This window comes from Pelophylax lessonae (genome assembly GCF_965119305.1).
Source record: "Pelophylax lessonae genome assembly, chromosome: 2".
NCBI lineage: Eukaryota > Metazoa > Chordata > Amphibia > Anura > Ranidae > Pelophylax > Pelophylax lessonae.
The window spans coordinates 170570898-170592683 of record NC_138769.1 but is presented as its reverse complement, the minus strand read 5'-3'; the positions used below and the strand labels follow the sequence as shown (position 1 = coordinate 170592683).

Below are 21786 nucleotides of genomic sequence, written 5' to 3'. Positions count from 1 at the left end.
TGTGTTTCAGTTTCAGGCATGGCTCTGCTATTTGATCACCTAAAAATTTAATGTTGCTTGGCTTGGTTATCCTTTATTTCTGCATCATTGCTTAATGTTTAATATTTGTGGAGAGAAAATCCTTTTGAATCTTTTTCTATTATCGCTTAATCCTCTTTCACTATGTAAGTGTCCATTTTTCCTATCATTTCTAATAAAATTCAAAAGAAAGATACCCAATACTTGCCTCTGCAGACCCATATCTTTTACCTCTCCTCCATCCCAAAGATGTAACCTTGAAAAGTCAACATTCAACACTTTTCCAAACTTACTACAGGACTCACGGGGCCGAGGAAGTGTATCCATAACTAAAACCTTTTTTTAGATTTAGATAGATTGGGAGGAGTCCGAACTTCTGTAAGATTTGTATTGCTGTCTCCTCACTGGGGAGAATCTTCCTCTTTCTTTGTTCTGGTGACCATTGTCACCGTGACAAAAAGTCATGAGAATCTGACATTTCATGGTTGTCCCTGAGGTGGGGAGGTGAGAGGAAATGTTTTGTTTTAAGGGGAACTGTTTAGGTGACCGCTTTCTAAGATAGGTTTTTTTGCTTGCTTTGTAAGAGTGTTGTCTCACTTCTTGTTGTGTTTTTTAACCTAGACGTGATGGGGAATGTCCCCAATGAAATACAATAAAAAAAAAAAATGGTTTCTACCATTCCTTACTTTATTCAAAAATGAAAACAAAAGTTTTAAGAATACTTTTGTTTTGTAATCTGCATACTTGCTTTTGACAGGTGATTAATATGTAATACGTATTTTCTTTCTTTTCAAACCATAGCATACATATCTTATTAAAGGCATACATAAAATATTAGATGTTCTTTATTGTAAATGGATTGAATGGACAGGAGCCCACTTGTTGTGTTGCAGAAGTAATGTTTTTACATTCAAAATCTATGGCTGGACACATTTCCACATGTTTTGTCAGAAAAAAAAAAACAAAAAAAAAACCATCTGTAGATCATGCCAGAATTGGTTTGAGCTCTTTACTTTCTGTAGTGAGCTGACAATGTTGTTTCTGCTGCATTACCTAAGGAGTAGTATTAGCCCTTCATGAGTTCTATGCTGCTGCACTACAGACAAGGCATATCTAGTTGGCACCCTGTCAGTGCAATGAGGTTTGGGCTGAATCCTTGCAGGATCCTGGACACTTTGCAGAGTGGCATTAGGTGTCCTGTACCAACACCAGGCAATGCTCCTGTGGGCATAATGGAGAGGCAATAAATAAGTATGGGTGCTCAACTGATGGGGAAGTCCCATTATTCCTCTTTTATGTGACCCATCACATGACTGGGAAAAGGACAGATGTTCATTATTTTAGCAAGTCTGAAAAATAAGTTGCAGAAGGTGAGGTGAAATGTCTAGTGCGATCAGCACCTTGAAAGTGCCACTGCCAGCCTGCTTCAGGACCTTAGCTCACTTAGTGTGCCCACTAGCCCCTTGTAATAACCCTAAACTCTGAAGATCTGCTAATCTTCCACTGTGCCCCCCTTCCTGCTACAGTCTCCCAGCCCCCCTCCAGAGCTCATATCCCCAAAGTGCCTACCAGCCCCTCCAGAACCCCCCACCCCCAATAGTGCTACCTATCCTGCTACAGAATTCCATAGTTCTCTTCAGAACCCCTACCTACCTACAGTGCCACCTATCCTGTTGCAGAGTCATCCAGCTGTTCAGAGAGCTCATAGTTCCTCCCCCTGCACCCCCTATCCCGAGCCCTTAATGCACCTCATAGCCCCTATATTTTTGTCCCAAATTTAAGGTATTTTCTCCTCTACATTTATTAATTCCAGAGTGTTCTTCCTTCAGTTGGCCACCAGCCTGCAGGGTATTCTTTCTTCCACTGACCACAGAAACAAGGGCATCATTCCTTTCACCACTGACCCTGGATTCTTTTTTTCCCTTTCTGACCACCAATGCTGTGGCATTTTTTTCCTCTTACTGACCACCAACATTGAAGTTTTATTTATTTATTTATTTTCATTTTATTGACCACTGATTCTGGAGCATTTTTCTTCCAACTGACATGTGGGTTCTGGATTTCTCCTCTCAATTACTATTTTAAATACAGGAGATGATAGGGACATTTTGCTGTTTGACTCAGGAAGCAAAAGAGCTAGGTTTATCCTTTACTACAAAACTCCACTCTGGTTGTATTTTGTACACTATATAATGGTGAATGGTTTCTTTTTTTAATTCTATGTAAGTGCAGTCAGCTTGCTTCCTTGTCATTGCCTATAAAGAGCAAGTTAAATGGCTGTAGCCAGATAAAATAGGTGATCCTAATGTTAGCTATGGAATATATCTTGAATCATACTCAAAATGATGTAATTAAGGGCAATATATTTAATGGCGTTTTATTAGCCAGCCTTTGGGCCCTGTCCTTTGGAATCTTAAATTGGTTTCCATTGCAGTTTGGAAAAAGCACTAATTTTTGGGGGTTTTTCGTTGTTTAATTTTTTTTTTTGACCAGCTATACAATTCAGGTTCTGCTGTGGAATAGCCATAGAAGTGGCATTTTGTTTGGCTGGGTATCCTTGGGCATGCAAAACTGTTGTTGCTACTGTCAAGATTTCATTGTGCAATTTCATCATTTATCTTGTGTGTACAAAATTGTTATCATAGCTTTTTGTCTTTAATATATCATATATTCTGTCTAAGAATTTTGGTTCTTGTTTTGTGTTGCTCAAACCTCCTGGTTATATATGCAATCACTTTGTGGTTGGTTTACTAAAACTGGAGAGTGCAAAATCTGATGTAGCTGTGCATGGTCGCCAATCCGCGTCTAATGTCAGCATGTTTAATTAAGCTTTGACAATAAAACCTGGAACCTGATTGGTTTCTATGCAGAGCTGCACCAGATTTTTCACCCTCTAATTTTAGTAAATCAACCCCTTTGTGTTTTTGAAATAAAACCCAATACAGAAGGTCCTACTGAGGGAAAAAAAAAAAAAGAAGGTCCTACTGGTAGAGAGCTGGTCATCTGTCATCAGGATGTTTTCTAAGATAATAGATGCATTTATTATTACAAAGCAATATTTATTACAAAAAGATCCCACAGTACAATAGCAAGCTCAACCAAGATTCATAACATAAAAGCGCCTCCACAGTAGGTCTGTTGATCTGTCAAAAAGGAAGAAAGCTGTACAATTTAGACTGAATAATCCCATTGTATTGCCCTCATTAGTGTATATTTCATATAAATCATTGTGTATATATTGTATTCTTCCTGCTTATCATGTCTCATAGTTTACCTTAACCACTTGCCGACTGCCTAAGGCCGATCTACGTCGGCAGTCAGCCCCTCACAGGCAAAGTGACGTAGGGCTACGTCACTAGCTTGTGAGGGTCTAGGGAGCGAGCGCGCGCCCCCGCGTGGTCACGGACCCCCCCGCGCGTGTGACCGGCGGACCCGATGTCCGCCGGTCACTCGGCGATCGGCGGGGGAGAGGGAGAATGTCAGGCAGCTTGTGTAAACAAGCTGCCTGTCATTCTCCTTGCTGTTAGGATACTGATCACTCGGATCTAGTATGTAGATCCGTTGATCAGTGTCCATACAGCTCAAGCCCCAGCCAATCACAGTAGAAAGCACGCCCCTAGGGATACACACAGCCCCTCCCTCCCAAATAAAGTTAACCCCTTCACTACCAGTGTATTTTTACAGTAACAGTGCATATATATAGCACTGATTACTGTAGAAATGTCACTGGTAACCCCAAAAGTGTCAAAAATGTCAGTCAAGGGTCCGATCTGTCCGCCCCAATGTCGCAGTACCGCAAAAAAAATCGCAGATCGCCGCCATTACACGTTAAAAAAAAAAACAACAAAAATGACAGAAATCTTTCCCTTTGTTAGTAAACGCGATAACTTTTGCGCAAACCAATCAAAATACGCTTTTTGCGATTTTTTTTTTACCAAACATAGGTAGCATAAAACAAATTGGCCGAAAAAGTAAAAAAATTTTGATTTTTAAAGTTTTTTTTTGGGGAATTTCATATAAAAAAATGTGAAAAATATTGCTATTTTTGCAAAATTGACGCTCTTTTTTTGTTTATAGCGCGTGATCAAAAAATCGCACAGGTGATCAAATACCACCAAAAGAAAGCTCTGTTTGTGGGAAAAAAAGGACGCCAAATTCGTTTAGGTACAGCGTCGCACGACCGCGCAATTGTCCGTTAAAGTCACGCAGTGCCGAATCGCAAAATACCCCCTGGTCGGAATGGGGGTAAAATCTTCCGGGGCTTAAGTGGTTAAAGTACCTGAACTAAGCATCCTGATAAATGGTAATTATGGGCAAATCAAAAATGACATAAATGATGCAGACTGTCACTGAAAATACCAAAACAGTCCATAACCTAGTTTGTTTTTTTTACCCGTTAATACCTGTTGATCCTGCTGGTAGATATATTTTTTTCCATTTCCTGTAACAGAGCAAGCTGTCCAGCAAAAGTGCAGGTTAGACAGGTTGGGAAAACCTTACTATATGGGTAGGGGTGCCTAAAATATTTATGCCCCTTAAACCGGTTTTCTAAAGGACAAAAAATAACCTGCTGTAACTGCTTATAGTGTTAGCTAAATTTAGAATGTAATTTGTCTGTCTTTGTAAAGAAAATTTAAAGTATACAAAAAGACCACAACCTTATTTTTTTTTGTATTGAATAGAGTGGAAAGGGATTGGAACACCTTTCTGGTTTGTATTGCTGTCTGTGTCCCCTTTAGGTGCATTCCCATTCTTTTTGTCCTTTTTACCATTATTACAAAGTGTGAAAGTGAAAGAAAACTCCAAACTTTAGGCAGCCATCAGAGGAAGAAAAGAGTAAATATCTTCCGATGAGGACATTAGTTCTAGTAGTCCAAGTGACTACCAGGAATTCCCTCTTGTTGAAGGAATTTTCTCTTCCTCTCTTGCTTTCTGTGTTGACTATGGGACAGGAAGTCCCCAATGAGACATTAATGCAAAAAAAAAAAAAAAAAAACAGATCTGACAGGGGCCACAACCCTACTCCATCCAAAATGGGAAAAAAATGTTTGCTTTTTGCTCTACTTTTAACATGTCCATCTTAGACTTCCATGTCCTCAGAGTGACAATCCAAAGCATTTTCACCTAATTATAGGAAGTGGAAAATGGCAAATGCAAATCATTGTCACCTGATTGTAGGGAGTGGAAAATGGCAGGGTCAACAGGTTTGATTCAGAACTTTGAATGACAGTGAAAATGTAAAACTAGTGATAGACTGCATCATATGTGTCATTTCACTTTAACACTAACCTGTCATGAGAGAAATATGGGGGATGCCAATGCTAATCTTTGGAAAAAATCTTGTTTTCAGGGTGTGATGCTGAGCCTCTTTTTTTCAGTACTGTCTAAATCATTTACCCAGTGAATTGAGACAGTGACTTCCATGTCTATATACTTAAAGTGTTACTAAACCCACAACAGTAAAATCAGTGTGTATATGCAGTAAAGCATGCTTTTTATACTCACTGTGGAACCTAAGGGGTTAATCCTCTGCATTGTGTATAAAGGCTGTGTGATCCTGTCTATCTGATGCTCCTCTTTTTTAACTGACTCCTACCCATCTCATGAAAAAACAGAGCATTAGGAGTCAGGCTGCACATGCTCAGTGTGGTGTGTATTGCTGGAGAGTTTTTCTTGGGAGAGTGCATGTGATCAACACAGGGCAAATCGGCATTGTTCAGACATGTCCAGACACAGGATCAGGGGAGAATGAAAACTCCTCCTACAAGCTTTACTGGTAACTGATACAAGTCACAAGACTGCTATATACTGCTGATGAGAAAAGATATTTAGCCATTTATATTTACTAAAATAATTTTATTTCTATGTACTGTGGAAGGTCAGATATAGTGAATTCAGGGTCCTGGGTTTAGTAACACTTTAATCTAGGTCAGTGATTTGTTATTGAAGTCAGAGAGTTACCGAGACCATGTAATTAGTATTTTCGAAAAATGTCAGCACTGGCAGTCCCCATGTTCTCCTTTTACTTAAAGACTTCTCCTGATACTACTTTTAAACCAACATGACATGTCATATACTTTTCATAGATAAAATATAACCGTAAACATTTTTGATGATCAGCACAGCGATGCCAGACCAAATTTATAGTTTAGGAGAAGTAATGCATTATAACTAATAAGATTTAAAGCGTAAACTAATTAGCGGTTCAAAAAAGTAAACAATACAAAAAAGAAAAAATACAGGCTGTTAGGAGTTGACAGCAGAATCTACTGCTGGCGGACTCCCAGCATTTTTTCCTGCTTATTCGTCAACACTGCCAGCACATAGAATGCATTTCATTAAAACATCCTAGAGTATCCGTGCCACATTACATTATGACTTAAAATAATCTAGTTTTAAGGAATGGTAAGTAATTAAGAAGTAGCTCTAACTTCAAACTTTTTTTAGGCTTTGAATTATGCTGAACCCTGTATGAACTTTGGGGTTCACAGATCTAACCACTTTTGTGTTCCTTAGCCGACTGTAAAGAAAGATAGAACTAAAATCTATATAATTTTCATGGATACTGGGGCTATTTCTCAGATCATTTACCACAGCTGTATGTATTTTTTTTAAAATACTACTATTAAACATTTAATTCACACTTAAATTAAAACTTTTACAATGTAAAGGTTATCTGCACTTGGATGAAAATGCATCTTGTTTTTCAGCAATGTTTTCATTAGTACTTGTCCTCTTTGGAAAGCCATCTTGGTGCAAAAGAAAGCTCTATGCTATTTTGCCATTGATTGTCTCGGTTGTCTGGCAGTGGAGAGATCCTTTAGTAAAACAGCAAGAAGATGTTCATTTGCACTATGCGAACAATTAATGTAGAGATGATTGCATCCTCCAGAAGCTGTTTAGCTGAAAGATTTAGAAATTTGGAGCTCATCATACAAAACACTAATCCTGCACCTCTAATTCATACACATGTTGCACCATAGAATCTTCAATAAACACTTACCTTTATAATAGGAAGTCCATTTTAATATTAATATATTCTATGATTCTTTCTAAAGAAACTCTATTGCATTTTATATAGTTGGGTTTTTTTCTGGTGCACATCCCAACATGCTTTTCTCAGTATTCACAGTATGTAGTTACCTATGCAGGAGTCAGAAAGCTGATACACTGATTTGCTGGGAAACCATCCAGTTAAATGACGTGGACCTGTTTTAGTGCTTTGTTTAACAAATCTAACAGGGAAAAAAAAGATGAGAATTTAATTGGAAAATGAACTAGAACTGTTGAGAGCCTATTCAGAGCAGCATGGAAATGTCTGTGGCCACTGTGTACAACCACTCCTGTGAGAGAGACCAGTGCAACCACCATCGCACCCCCATTTCTAATTACATTTGCAGGGCATATAGTGCGTGTAACTGGGTAAATTATGTGTCCCAGAATCTCTCCCGCAGACCAGTGCCTATTACTACTCTGCACCCAGCTTGACATGGGCCAAGTCAAGAAATTGAAAACCATATTTGAATATTCTGTATAGGTATTAGTTAAAGAAAGAGAGTCTAGATGCATTATATAGGCTTTTCCAGATGGTAAAAGTGCAACTTTAAATATTAAAGGGCCCCTGCTACAAAAAAAGTTTTATTTATTTTATTCTTCATTTAGTATGGACTATTATTCATCTACAGTGATGGTGATATAACTAGTTACAATTATTTTTATTTATTTTTTTAAATCAAAGGGGTGTACTGCTGATAGCAAACTACAATATATTGTCAAAAGTATTAGGACACCTGCCTTTACATGCACATAAACTTTAATGGCATGCCAGTCTTAGTCTGTAGGGTTCAAAATTGAGTTGGCCCACCCTTTGCAGCTATAACAGCTTCAACTTTTCTGAGAAGGCTGTCCACAAGGTTTAGGAATGTGTCTACGGAAATGTTTAACCATTCTTCTAGAAGCATATTTGTGAGGTCAGGCACTGATGTTGAGTGAGAATGCCTGGCTCACAGGGTTTGCTCTAATTTATCCCAAAGGTGTTCTATCAGGTTGAGGTCAGGACTTGCTCATCCATATCTTTAGGGTCTTTACTTTGTGCACTGGGGTGCAGTTATGTTGGAAAAGGAAGGACCATCCCCAAACTGTTCCCACAAAGTTGGGAGCATAAAATTGTCCAAAATGCATTGGTATGCTGACGTCTTAAGCGTTCCCTTCACTGGAACTAAGGGACCAAGCCCAAGTCCTGAAAAACCCACATAATCCCTCCTTCACCAAAAGATTTGGACCAGTGCGCCAAGCAAGGTCCATAAAGACCTAGATGAGCAAGTTTGGGGGGGGGGGGGGGAAACTTGACTGGCCTGCACAGATTCCTGACCTCAACCCGATAGAACACCTTTGGGGTGAATTAGAGCTGAGACTGCGAGCCAGGGCTTCCCATCCAACATCATTGTACTGACCTCCCAAACATAAGTAGGCTGCACTTTGGGGCTATTTCAGGGCTCCTTTCTGAAAGTGCTATGGTGGATAGGGAATGGCCAGCAAGTCTTTAAGATATACATGTGTAGTAAAATCCCTTCAGGTATCTCTCAGAGATATCGCAATGACATAGTCATTGTAACAGAATCCGCTCCAGGACTCCGAGGTACCACTGTCCATGCAAACTTTATAGAGCAGCCTGTTTATGCCTGAGATTACACTTTTGAGTAAAATAAACTAGAGGTTAGAAAAAGTCCTGAAGCTTTCATAACATAGGCATACCCTTAGGCCCCTTTCACACATGCAGACTGTTCATTTCATCAGTTCAGTCACGTCAAAATGGATAAAGTATTCATCAGTTTTTCATCAGTGATCATCAGTTTTTCATTCGTTTGTCATCAGTGACCATCGGCGATCATCAGTTTTTCATCCATTTTTCATCAGGGATCATCAGTTTATCATTTTTTTTTTTTTTTACATCCACTACCAATTCAATAACGGATGAAACACGCACCCTTTGTCAGTTTACATCTGTTTTTCATCTGATCCGTTCTTTTAATGGAAGAAAAATAAAGCTTTGATCAGTTTAAGAAAACGGATGATGGCGGATGTAAACTGATGTAAATGGATGATTATCCATTTAGAACCGTTTTTCCAATAGAGATGCATTGATGTCTGTTTTTCATCTGTCAACGGATGGATGAAAAACGGACCCCATGATTTTCCACAGGACCTTAATGAAATTGTACTACTTCATTCACATCATCCTCACTGCTCACTTTGCACAGGAAGTTGCACAGTACAAGCTTAGTGAATGTGGTGAAAGAAAAAAAAACAGTAGATTTATTTGTTCATGATTGGAAGATGGGCTGTAGCAGAGTTTCACCCTATTCACTAAGTCCTGTGGAAAATTTGCTTGCACTGTGCAACTTTCCTTGCATAGTGGACAGCCTTTAAATATTTCCACAAAAGCATTGAAAGAATGTTGTCTTTTAATGCTAAAAAAAATGTCTGTTGCCTTATAGATTTAATTGAGTTAAAATCCAAATTGGTTCACAGTACATCACAGGTTTATTTGTTGATCTGGACTTAGCTCTATACCCTCCCTTCATTTACCTGCAACCAGAAACTTACTAGAAATTGATAACTTTTTAGAGAACAAAATGTTATGGTTGTCTAAGTGTCTTATATAAACTTAAAATGTGATAAGCAATGATGGAGCTGCTTAATCTAAAAAGTAGGGACGAAAAAATTCTGGCTTACAGTTATTGTCCAGTTAATGTTGCTCCATTCCTTCTGTTTCCATGATGACAGAAACTGGTAACGAGAAGCCAGCAGACTCATTACAAGATCTCTACAGGGCCCTGGAAAAAGCCAGTTTATCCCCACTTGGAGAACAGCGGCTTTCAACCAAAATGGAGTACAAGAAGTCTTTTATTAAAAGATGTAGTGATCCCGTAGTCAATGAAAAACTACACAGACTGCGCATTTTGAAAAGCACTTTAAAGGTAGGACATTAGAAAGAAGTTCTAACTGGACCTTGGGGCATTAAAGTACTAAGATTTTACAATTTTAAGTCTGTAATAAAAATATACTTGTAAATTAAGTTGCGCTAAGTGTGATAAATGGAGATGTAAAGTCCATAAAGTCCCAATAGTAAATGATGATGACAAAATCCTAGATGTAATCCTGGACCAGACTCCCTTAAGGGTATAGGCTTACCAGATTCAGGTAAGAGAAAAGCAGATGCTCAATGAATCTTGTCACCTTGATAGAAGATCCAGGCCCACGTGAGCGGTAGACTCAATGGTCATTGGATCATGAAAAAAATGTAAATACGCAATAGCGTAAAACCCAACAAATAGGTAAATATCACCAATGTGACTTGAGAATAACGTGTGTAAAAATTAGACCACCACCAAAGATTCTTATTATCAGTGGGCAAGTGTATATTAAAGAAAATGGTGTGTGTTAAATACCCCTTACCAAATATAAATAAGGGTAGGTGTATATAAACCAATAAATAATTCCAGCTGAAGTTGCCTCTTACCAGACGACTATAATGGATGTGCCAAAGTGAAAAAAACAATGATGAAAGATAGGTGTAGAACCATCACCAGCTAGATGAGCCTCTTACCATGTGAACGAAATCAAAATGTGTAAAATCAGATTCCAATAAGACACCAAGATTCAGTACCGAAAAGGAACCAGTAGGGGTCACCTCTTACCAGATCTTTAGATCAACCACGCTTGTATGATATTAATTGGTTGGGGGTCCGGCAACAGACTCGAGCAACTGATCCTCAGATGTTCCCAATGTTCACCATTCAAAAAGAGAGAGAGAGGCTCCCATAGCGTAAAACAGTAAAATTTATTCCAAAAATAAAAGCAAGAACACTCACAGAAACCAGGATGGAATGAGCAATTGTATACAGCCGCCGGCCGAACGGCTTCGCTCGCCCGCACTCTCTGGTCGCGATCGGATGACGTCAGTACGCCGTGCCCTGACGACGTTTCGTCACAGATGACGTTTTCATATTTATATTTTGGTAAGGGGTATTTAACACACACCATTTTCTTTAATATACACTTGCCCACTGATAATAAGAATCTTTGGTGGTGGTCTAATTTTTACACACGTTATTCTCAAGTCACATTGGTGATATTTACCTATTTGTTGGGTTTTACGCTATTGCGTATTTACATTTTTTTCATGATCCAATGACCATTGAGTCTACCGCTCACGTGGGCCTGGATCTTCTATCAAGGTGACAAGATTCATTGAGCATCTGCTTTTCTCTTACCTGAATCTGGTAAGCCTATACCCTTAAGGGAGTCTGGTCCAGGATTACATCTAGGATTTTGTCATCATCATTTACTATTGGGACTTTATGGACTTTACATCTCCATTTATCACACTTAGCGCAACTTAATTTACAAATATTCTACAGGGTGTGGTCACACTTGAAGTTGCTGCTGTTCAATATTATTTTCTTTAAGCGCGGTTAATCCCCCTCTATATACAATAAAAATATACTGTTAATGTGGATTTCATTCCGAAGGCAAAAAGTTAATCCTTAAATAAGTCCAAGGAGAATTACAGGTAAAACATGAAATTCAGTATTAAGCCACAAAAAAGCAGCTTATGTGCGTGTATATTGTTCTTAATTAAAGTATTTGATAGAAAACAAATTTTTTGGAAAGAAAACTAGATGAGTCACATGCCATATTGACTCTCCAAGGACCTGTTTGTCACCAGGGAACCTGTGCTTTGTATTTGTCAACCCCCCTTTTAATATTTACTGTCTTACACAGACTTGTGTAAGCTCAAAGTTTCTCTGGTTAGAGCTTACACAAAGCTAAGAACCTTCCCTTGCCCCCACATGTCACTGACCGTACCTGGATATTGGCTACTCTGTCAGATTTGGGAGTACCGGGCATCACACTTTGTATATGGCAGTTAAGACAGGCCCCTTGCATAGAAAAAACACAGATCCATTTTAAGGTTTCAGAGTACATCTAGAACCATAGTAACCTTTGCAGAATGTGTAATCTCAGCCAAAAAAAAAAAGCCACACATTTTTTGCCCATGACAGTTGGTATAGTACAGGCGGTGCTGAGATTTTAAAACTCTAAAAAAACGCCTGGAGTTTACATTTAAATCAAATACCAGGTGGATTTAATCTAAGAATATGTAAATTCATAGAAGAATTTTGTCTTGATTGAAGTTCTCCTTTGAGGCAAGATTGTTGTCTCACTCCACAAAATGATTACGTTGAAGGTAGCTGAACTCTATATGCATTTTAATAAGGGTTAATTATTAACTGGATCAACTGTAAGAAATAGACACAATTTAGTGTGCCGATCCCATTATTTATTTCTTACAATACTTCATCTTGACTTATTAGAGATGCTTATATCACTCTCTATTTTTCTTTAAGTTAATGTGATAAAAGGAATTATAAGCATTGCTCAAACTGATACAGCTATGAGATTTGATGACCAATACCCAAGAACTGGTGCACTGCCATATTTGTGTTTAAAGCTAAAATCAGTGCTGAGCAGCTATTATTTAATACAAGGGCCATGTATAGTATTCCTTGAATCCTGGTGTCCTTGGCGTGTTTATTCCAGATCTAAACATAGAACCACATCTGTACATTGCTTCTGTGCTAGAGTTTTTTTGTCTATTGTCCTTGTGCATGGTGATTGGACTTGTGTCAACCCCAATCCTTTCTGCAGGCAGCTTGTAGTGGAAGGACCTGCCGAGTCCCACCTTCAGTTTTTATTCTTGCACTGGCTAAAGTATGTAAAGCACAGTAGTGATGTGACCAGTGACCACTAATTGTACAAAGTAATGTTTGAGTCTGCAAAAGCATTTGGTGCACAATTTGGCGTTATGTTCTTTATGGCTAATGAGCAGTATAATTAAATGAGTTATGGTTTTTGGTTTAACTTCAATGAATTTTCAAACTATACAAATGGGCATTGTGATATAACTAAAGGCAAAATTTCTTTTTTTTCTATTTTGGACAGAGTGGAGAGGGATTAGAGCACCTGTTGGGTTTTAACCTCCCTGGCGGTATGATTCTTTTGGATTTTAGGTGCTGAAAGCGGTACCATTATTTTGTATGTAATTCTTGTGAATGAGCAGCCCAAACCAACTGTATACATTTATTATATACATATAATATATATATATATATATATATATATATATATATATATATATATATATATATATATATATATGTATATGTATGTATGTATGTATACATATATTATGTGTATATATATATATATATAATATGTATACAGTTGGTTTGGGCTGCTCATTCACAAGAATTATGTGTATATATATATATATATATATATATATATATATATATATATATATGTGTGTGTGTTTATATATATATATATATATATATATATATATATATATATATTTACATAAAAAGTACAGCAAAACTGCAGGTAAGGGCACTGGGGGGCAATGTAATGTGGTTTTTTTTTATTTTGAACGGTATCAGTGTGTTTGGTGTGTTTTACATTCGAATTTGCCACCGGTTCCACCCCCCGGTGGACGTCACGTCGCCGGAGACGGAAGCCGGGGCTCGCAGACGATCGGGAGGAAGCTCTGCCGCCGCACACCGCCTGCATTCTTCGCTGGATCCCGGAGAAAAGGTAAGTAAAACCTCTTCCAGCATCCAGCGATCTTCCTAGCGCTACCCCGAGTGTGACTCAGGGTTACCGCTTTTGGCTCTAAAATCTTACCCCGAGTCACACTCGGGAATAAAGGTTAATTGCTGTCTTTGTCTCCATTGGGGAATTTCATCATCTTATGTTGGTTCTATTTACTGTTATCGCTGAGAGTGAAAATGAAGGGAAATCCCAAATTTTGGGTTCTTGCCAGAAGAGGAATAGAGGCAAAAAATCTTACAAAAGGCACACCAGTTCTGGTGACCCTAGTTGTAACCAAGTTTTCCCTCACTTATGCATGAATTTCTGCTCACATCCTGCTCACATCCTGCTCACATCCTGCTACAAAGTGAAGGGAAACTCCCCAAAGGGGTACAAATGGCAAAAAAAAAAAAAAAAAAATAGTCAAGGGTCATAACCTTTCCCTCTATACAAAATTGAAAAGAAAATTTCTAGATCTACTTTACTTCAGGAACAAGGGCATTACAGCACATATCAAAAACCTTGTGTCATGGCTTTCTTTACTTTCGAACCTTTACTTACCAGTCAGTGGCAAACTATAGTAAAATGTTATGATAATAAAGATGTGTAATGCATGTTTAACTACAGACACAGACATATAGTCAGTGTATTTAAAGCAGAACTGCAGCCCAAACATTCTCTTTTTTTTTTTTTATTGAAATCTGTGCCCCTATTTTTGAGATTTTCCCCTCCCCTCCTGTCCCAGAGACTCAACAGCGAGTTAAAGAAAATCTTCCCAAATGAGAAAAAAAGCCTATTTCTAACTGCTTTTACTGGAGCATATGTCCCATTAAGATATTAAGATATCCCCCCCCCCCCTTATATAATATTTTAATTTCTCTTGTCTTACTGCCTTGGGGTCATTGGTCACCAGAACAGAAAGTGATGGCATATTCCACAAAAAGACCCACAGAAATAAAAGCCTCTTCCTGCCCAAAACTGGTAGGTATTTGCTGCACTTTAAACCTTCCCCAACACACTGTTTCCTATCTTAGTAAGAAAGGTAAACAGACTTTATTTACAGGTATGACTTGCTTTAAAATATGATTTTTTTAGCAAAAAAGTTGTTTTAAAAAAAAATTCCAGAAAAAAAATAGAAATTCACTGCTTGTTTAAGAATCCTTCATTTGGAAGGAACACTGGTTCTGGGGTTTCATTTACAAATAAAAATTAGAAATGACTTGATCTGAACCAAAACTCTGTTAATGTGAGTGGCTAAACATAATGAACATAAGGTGACCCTATCAAGTAAGGGATTATCAGTTTTTTTTTGTTTTGTTTTGTTCCTTTCTTTCCTGGGAAGTTTTTTTTTTTATGATGGAGTAAGACTAAGGAATTACTGTGACCTGATTGGTTGCTATTAACCAGAAGTTTAACTACTTTCTCATTTTCTTTTGTCTTATAATCCCATGTATTCTTTTTAGAAATGTTAAGTCAAAGGATTTTGATGGATATTTTCATGAATTTAGGCTGGTTTATGCCTGCTAAGTGATAAAGCAATAGAAAACATAAAGAAATTGCTATTAACCTTGTAGAGCAGGCATAGTGCTTGTCGGTCTGGTCAGGAACCTGAAAATCAGGATGCTCTGAGATACTTCCTAGTTTAGGGTCTAACCACCCCTCCCACCTTCAGTACTTTACTATTGGCTAATGAGGCTTCTCATCCAAGTGATTGGCTAATAGTGAGAATCAGGGGCTGGAGATGTAGGTATCAATTCTTAACTAGATTCTCTTGGTTTTCAGAGCTCCACACTCCGCTGAATGTACCTGCACTAATAACATACAGTGGGTATATAAAAGCCCCCTCCCCCTTTAAAATAATCACATTTTGTTGCTTTGCAGCCTGAAATGAAGACCAATACAGTTATTGATTTTTATCCAGCCGTATTTACTTACTGCAACGTATTACATCCAAGTGAAAGATATAACAAATAACATGTCTGGAAATAAAAATTCAAAAACCGAATCACTGAGTTGGAAAAAGGATCACTCCCCTCGTAAAAATGACTTGTAAACTTAATCAGGTGTAGTAGCTTATCACCTTCGTAATGGAACACAAAGCCATTTCACTTTCATCTGTGATCAGCTGTGGTCATTTTGATTATCTTAGCTTGAAACGAGCTTTCCTGGAGCATTTCAGTCCCTGATAGTGGACTAAACAATCAACTATGGTTGGCAAGGCACCATCATAAGATCTCCAAGATAAAATTGTGGATGGGCACAAGTCAAAAAATGGATAAAAAAAATGTCAAAGGCTTTATCAATGCCTAATAACACATTGAAGTTTATTTTTAAGAAGTGGAAGTTATTTGGTACAACACAGACCCTCCCTGGTTTAGGACATCGCTCCAAACTGGATGAAAGACCCGGGTCAGAGAGGCTACCAAGAGGCCTATAGCAACTTTGAAGCAGTTGCAGGCATTTATGACAAAAAGTATTCATTGTGTGCATGTGACAACAGTATCACAAATTCTAACACAAATATGGCTTGTTTGTGAGAGTTGCAAAAAAAAAAAAAAGCCACTCCTTAAAGGCCACATTCAGTCACGACTGAGCTTTGCCAAAACACACCTTGAAGATTCTGAGACCACGTGGAAAAGGGTGTTCTGGTAGATGGGACTAAAATGTAATTATTTGGCCTCAACACCAAACGATATGTCTGGCAGAAATATAATACAGCTCACCATCCAAATACCACCTTTCCTACAGTATAGCATGGATTTTTATTATTATTATTATTATACAGGATTTATATAGCCCGGGCTGTTTACGCATCACTTTACAATTTGAGTTAAATTTACAGTAAAAATACAATACACTTTATTACAGTAGGAATCAGAGGGCTCTGCTCATTAGAGCTTACAATCTAAGAGGGAGGGTCGAGATACAAGAGGTAAAAACTGTGGGGGATGTGATGATGGAGAAATAAATGTACAGTTGTTAGGTGGGGGCCAGATAGGCTTCTCTGAAGAGATGAGTTTTCAGGGATCATCTAAAAGTAGACAAGGTAGGAGATAGTGGAGGTGGTGAAGGAGGTGGTGGTATTCCTGTTATGTGGGTGTTTCTCTGCAGCAGGGACTGGAACACTTGTCAGGATAGAAGGAAAAATTAATGGGGCAAAATACTGTCAAATTCTTGAGGAAAATCTGCTGCCCTGCCAGAAAGTTGTCAATGGGAAGAAGGTTTACTTTCTAACATGACAGTGACCCAAAGCACACAGCAAAAATTACCACACGTTGGTTGAAGGAGAAAAAGGTGAATGTCCTTGCATGGCCTAGTAAGAGCCCAGACTTAAACTCCATTGAAAATCTGTGGAATGACTTGAAGACTGCAGTCCACAAACAGTTACCATAAAATTTACCTGAACTTGCACAGTTGTGCAAAAATAAGTGGGCAAATATTGCAAAGTCTAGATGTGCAAAGTTAGAGACGTATGCCAACAGACTAAAGGCTGTAATTAAAACAAAAGGTGGTTTAACACCTTTTGGAAAAAAAAACCTTTCTGACATGTTATGTGTTCTGTCTTTTACTTGGATGTTATAAGTTGCACTGAGTAAATATAGCTAGATAAAACAAAAACTGTGTCATTTGAGCCTGCAAATCAACAAAATGTAATTATTTTTAAGGGGGGTTTCTATACATCCACTGTATGTAGCATTTTTTTAAATATATTTTCCGTTGCCACCAGTACACTTTAAGGTAGCAGGGTTGGGTAACAATGGCCCACTTAATTTTGTTGTTGCTCTATATTTTTTATTTTTTTCTTCTGTAGAAAACAATACATTCTATAGGTTTACAATCCTGCTAAATAAAATTCTAATTCTAAATGAACCATCAGCTGTTGTTTATAAATTAGTAAGTGGTTCTGTATCCGGTCTGGATCTTGTAGTGTTTCAGGGTCTTGTTTGCTCAGTTTTTCAGGTACTAGATCATTATGTGAACATTGCAAAACATAATCTGCACTACCGAAAATAAAAACTATTTCAACATTTGAGATTTTCTTATTCTTGCAACTTGCTCTGTTTTTTAAATTTTACAAAAAGTGAACTTGTATGAGCGCTCTGTTTCAATAAGGGGACATGCTATTCTTAGCTCTCCTAAACAGCAGTAAGAATGAATGTAAAATATGTACGAAGAAATAGCCCTTGGTCATTATGTGGCTTTTGCTTGACCCTGTATTGACCAGGTTAGTGGTCTGCTTGTTGGCCTTGGAGATCTGGATGTAATTCCTTTAAGGGGGTGTCCTGAGTTTGACTCACAATCTAAAAACATATTGGGAGGTTAACGCGTTTCAGCCTAAAATTAACCTTGTGTGTTTGCATGTCTGTGATGGGGGTATTAGATTGCAAGGTTGTTGATTTACTAAAGGAATATTTCACTTAAGAAAAATATATTCTCAAACCCTTAAACAACTTAAATCATTGGAAATTGTTGCAAATATTTAAATATGTTTAAAATGACTCAATTCCTGCTTTAAATAAAACTGAACAAGAGTCTGCCTTTTAAAAGAAGAATACTTATCTGTCTAGCAAGTTATTCTTGCAGGGCTATGAGTAATGCTTGTATCCAACACTACTGGTTGTGTCAGCAAGTTTCTAAACTGATCTCATATATTTGTTCAATATTTGTTAATCTTTTTATTTTACAAAGAAAAAACAAAATACAATTACCTTAGCAAAATAAGCTAGGATTTATAAGAAAGTCCAATACTGTGTGCTCATTTTCCTTTTTTGCCTACTTGTGTCTAATAGAAAAACAATCTAGGTTTGTATCCGATATGTCATTCATCCTAGAAAATCAGAGAAAGAGGTGTGGTCTCCTTCTAATTCTCTATGCATGTTTTTTAGTAATCTGACCTCTTCACAACATAGGCTATATGGACTAAAAACAGCATAGCCATAAGGCCTCGTTTACACGGGCCGTACATGAGTGCACCCCCATGGAGGGTCATGTGTACCCACACAGGGATGCACAGGTGTTCCTTGTATGCCTGGGCAGGCAGTCTCATTGCTCTCAATTAGAATGCCTTTGTCAATTTGGAACATCTGCTTGCTACAAGTTTTGAATTTGATATGTATTTACCTGACTAAAAAAGAAATATAATGTATATTTTAGTTTAAAATGTATTTAAAAAAAAAAAAGTTATTACAAAACCCTTTAAATTGAAAATGTGCTCTCTAGATAAGAAAGACAGCCCTCAGAGGTCTTGGGTATACATGCTGTAAAAAAAAAAAAAAAAATTATTATTATATGTATGCATATCATCATTATGAAATCATGCTGTAGAAAGTTTAACACCTAGACTTCCTTACCACCTTATAGTTAGCATTAGCTGTGAGGTTTTTGAAGTGCCTGTTTAAAGATCACAAATAGGAGCCACTCCAGGTGGTGATAAATGATTTACGCCTAGGGATGAATGGAAGGATTTTGGAGAAATTGATTTCTGAAAACTCGCTGAAGTAGAAAGTTTCACTTATTGAGCTGCATAAATGGAATTTGCCTGAAAAAAAAAGTATTTGAGTTTTCTTTTATTTAGTCTGTATTTAATTATTATTTTTGCACAGTTTGATGGTTTTTTTAATCCATACTTTTTTTTGGTTGTTTTTTTTTTTTTCCTCTGGGGAAAAAAAACACCAAAAAACACCTTAAATTGGTCTTTCCTATTGCCTCAAGTGCTTTTCACCAAATCTCCTGATTTTTTTTTTTCCTAACGGTTTAGGGAAATGAAATTGTAATTTTTCTCATCCCTATGCATCAGATTAAAAAAAAGGTTATTGATGTGAAATAGACTTGTGGTGGTTAAATAACTAATCCATGCAAAAAGCTACACCTCTGAGATCTTTTTCTATATGAAGCGATGTTTTGTTGAAAAAAATATGAAGCAATAGAAAACACGTTTAAAACATTTTTTTTTTTATTTGCTGTTTTTAGTATTCTCGTATGCTTAAATTCTAAGACATTGATTTTATTTATTTCCAGGCCAAAGAAGGAGAAGTAGCTATTATTGATAAACTTCTGGAAAATCCCAGTTTGACATCTAGAGACTTTCAAGAATGGAAGCAGTTATACCTTGATCTTTTTTTGGACATCTGTCAGAAAAGTGAAACAAAGGACTGTGAAAGTGCTTCTTCTGAAGTAGATGCCCTCATTCAGTCTCTATCTCATACACATTCTTATATTGAAACGCATGTATAATTGTTGTACTGTCAGACCTATGCCCTGAAGAATTTTTTAAAAGAAAATATTATGAATCAATGGAAAGTCTGGTAAAATCTATTTTAATGTTGCTGATCTATGTGGAGTAAGCATTGTATGGCTACAATGCCTTTGTCTTATTTTTGCAATCTGCCTATTTTTATGCTATTAGTGTTCTGCTTTGTGTTATATTTGTGGTTACAAAAATGAATAAAATATGTATTTAATATGTCGGTCAAGGTTAGGGATTTATATTTGAAATAGATTTATTTTCTATTTATACAGAAATTATCTCTGGGTAACCATATACTATTTGGCAAAAAAAAAACAGAGCAACATTTTTATAATCATAGTTCTATTGTGCTCATGCCTCTAAGATGTATTAAATGCTGCAGATGTGTTTTGGAGGTTTTCAAAAACGACATGCGTATTAACTGTAAATTAGGAAATAAAATTAATGAGACTTTTAATAATCCAATTACTTACTGTTTAATAAAGAGATCTTTTAATGTGAATGTACTCTGGGAAATGGACCTGTTAATATATTATTAGCCATATCACGTATACATACATATATACTATGACAGTGCCAGAATTTTTAAATGGCCAGAAATCTACCTCCCTATCGATATCCCAACTTTATAAAAAGCTATTATTAAGTGATGGAGTTATATTAAATGAAATATGAATTATTATTTGCAGCAAAGATTACTTGTGTATTCTATTAACTATTATACCAGTTTAATTTTTTAAAGGATTTCTAAAAACAAATGTTCAAAGATTTTACAAATGGGCAGTCTGTTTCTATGAAACATTACATTCCAATGTACCCTATTGGAATTTTCTTACTGTGGTTGAACATGCTAAATCCAAGACACATATTTTGCTACTTTGTTTCATTGAAGTGATATGGTACCATATACTATGATGTCATATCAAGGTACTCATGCACTGTTTTTCTGTACTCATAGAAAAGAAAAATATGTAGCATTTTTTCACCCAGGCTATCAACCTGTAACTCTAATTGGTTTACAATAGATATTTTAGAACTACTGGGTGCTTTATGAAATTGAAAGGAAGGTACTAAACGAAGCACTACATACATTAGCTGCATCACCTACAAAGAAAGACTTATTGTGCAACCACTGTTAAGTTTTGAATTTGCAGCCTTACCAAGCTCCGTGCATGCCAATTGCAATGATCAATTAACCAGCCTGCTATAAATAAACAGAGCTATAATGATTGCCATAAATTCCTATAAAACTAGGAGGTCAGTGCCTTTTGTAACCCTTGTCATGTCAAAGTCTTGTGTCTCCAGTGTGGAAGCTGCCTTATATGTCACCATTTGAAAATTTGTGTAAGACACATTTTTTTTTTTTTTTTGGAAAGTGCCTGTGCCATTTAGTGTTATTTGATAGTATTTTTTGGAGGTCACCTTTTGTGACTTGAAGGGGATTCTAGGTACAGGTTGAACGTGTATGTATTGTCTTTCAAAAAAACTTCCCTAAATTCTTCATATTATTAAAAGACCTCAAGGCCTTGTACTTATGGGCCTCAGCTTTTATAAAAACTGTGTGCAAAGAAATTTTTTACAGAATATATGCCGAGATTTCAGCAAGCATCAAGCAGCTTCAGTCAAGATGTTTTATATGTTTTATTTGAGACAGAAATGGATGACAGTAGTTGCTGAAGTGCATACATTAATAAAATGACAATACAGTATCCGTATAAGACATATTAGAAAAACAGAGGGCCCTGCCATGTGAACGAGAGTAACCACATTTCATCTTAGCCCAAGTCATACTAGACTCAACCCAGCATATGACTGGACAGTGAAAGGAGAAATAGCACATTGATGAGTTCATCTATCTCTCAGAC

General features: G+C 37.1%; 1 protein-coding gene across 5 annotated transcripts in view; it reads left to right on the top strand.

Moving 5' to 3' along the window:
• Nucleotides 1-20843, top strand: part of CNKSR2 (connector enhancer of kinase suppressor of Ras 2) — a 546683-nt gene extending 525840 nt beyond the window's left edge. For 4 of the 5 annotated variants that reach the window (XM_082245580.1, XM_082245579.1, XM_082245578.1 and 1 more), the window contains 2 exons: nucleotides 9805-9998; nucleotides 19693-20843. In XM_082245580.1, coding sequence (XP_082101706.1) covers nucleotides 9805-9998; nucleotides 19693-19908 — 410 coding nt within the window. In that variant the 3' untranslated portion in view covers nucleotides 19909-20843. The remainder of the gene's footprint in view (nucleotides 1-9804; nucleotides 9999-19692) is intronic. The other variant, XM_082245581.1, reaches the window with a different exon arrangement.
• Nucleotides 20844-21786: the final 943 nt, after the last annotated feature.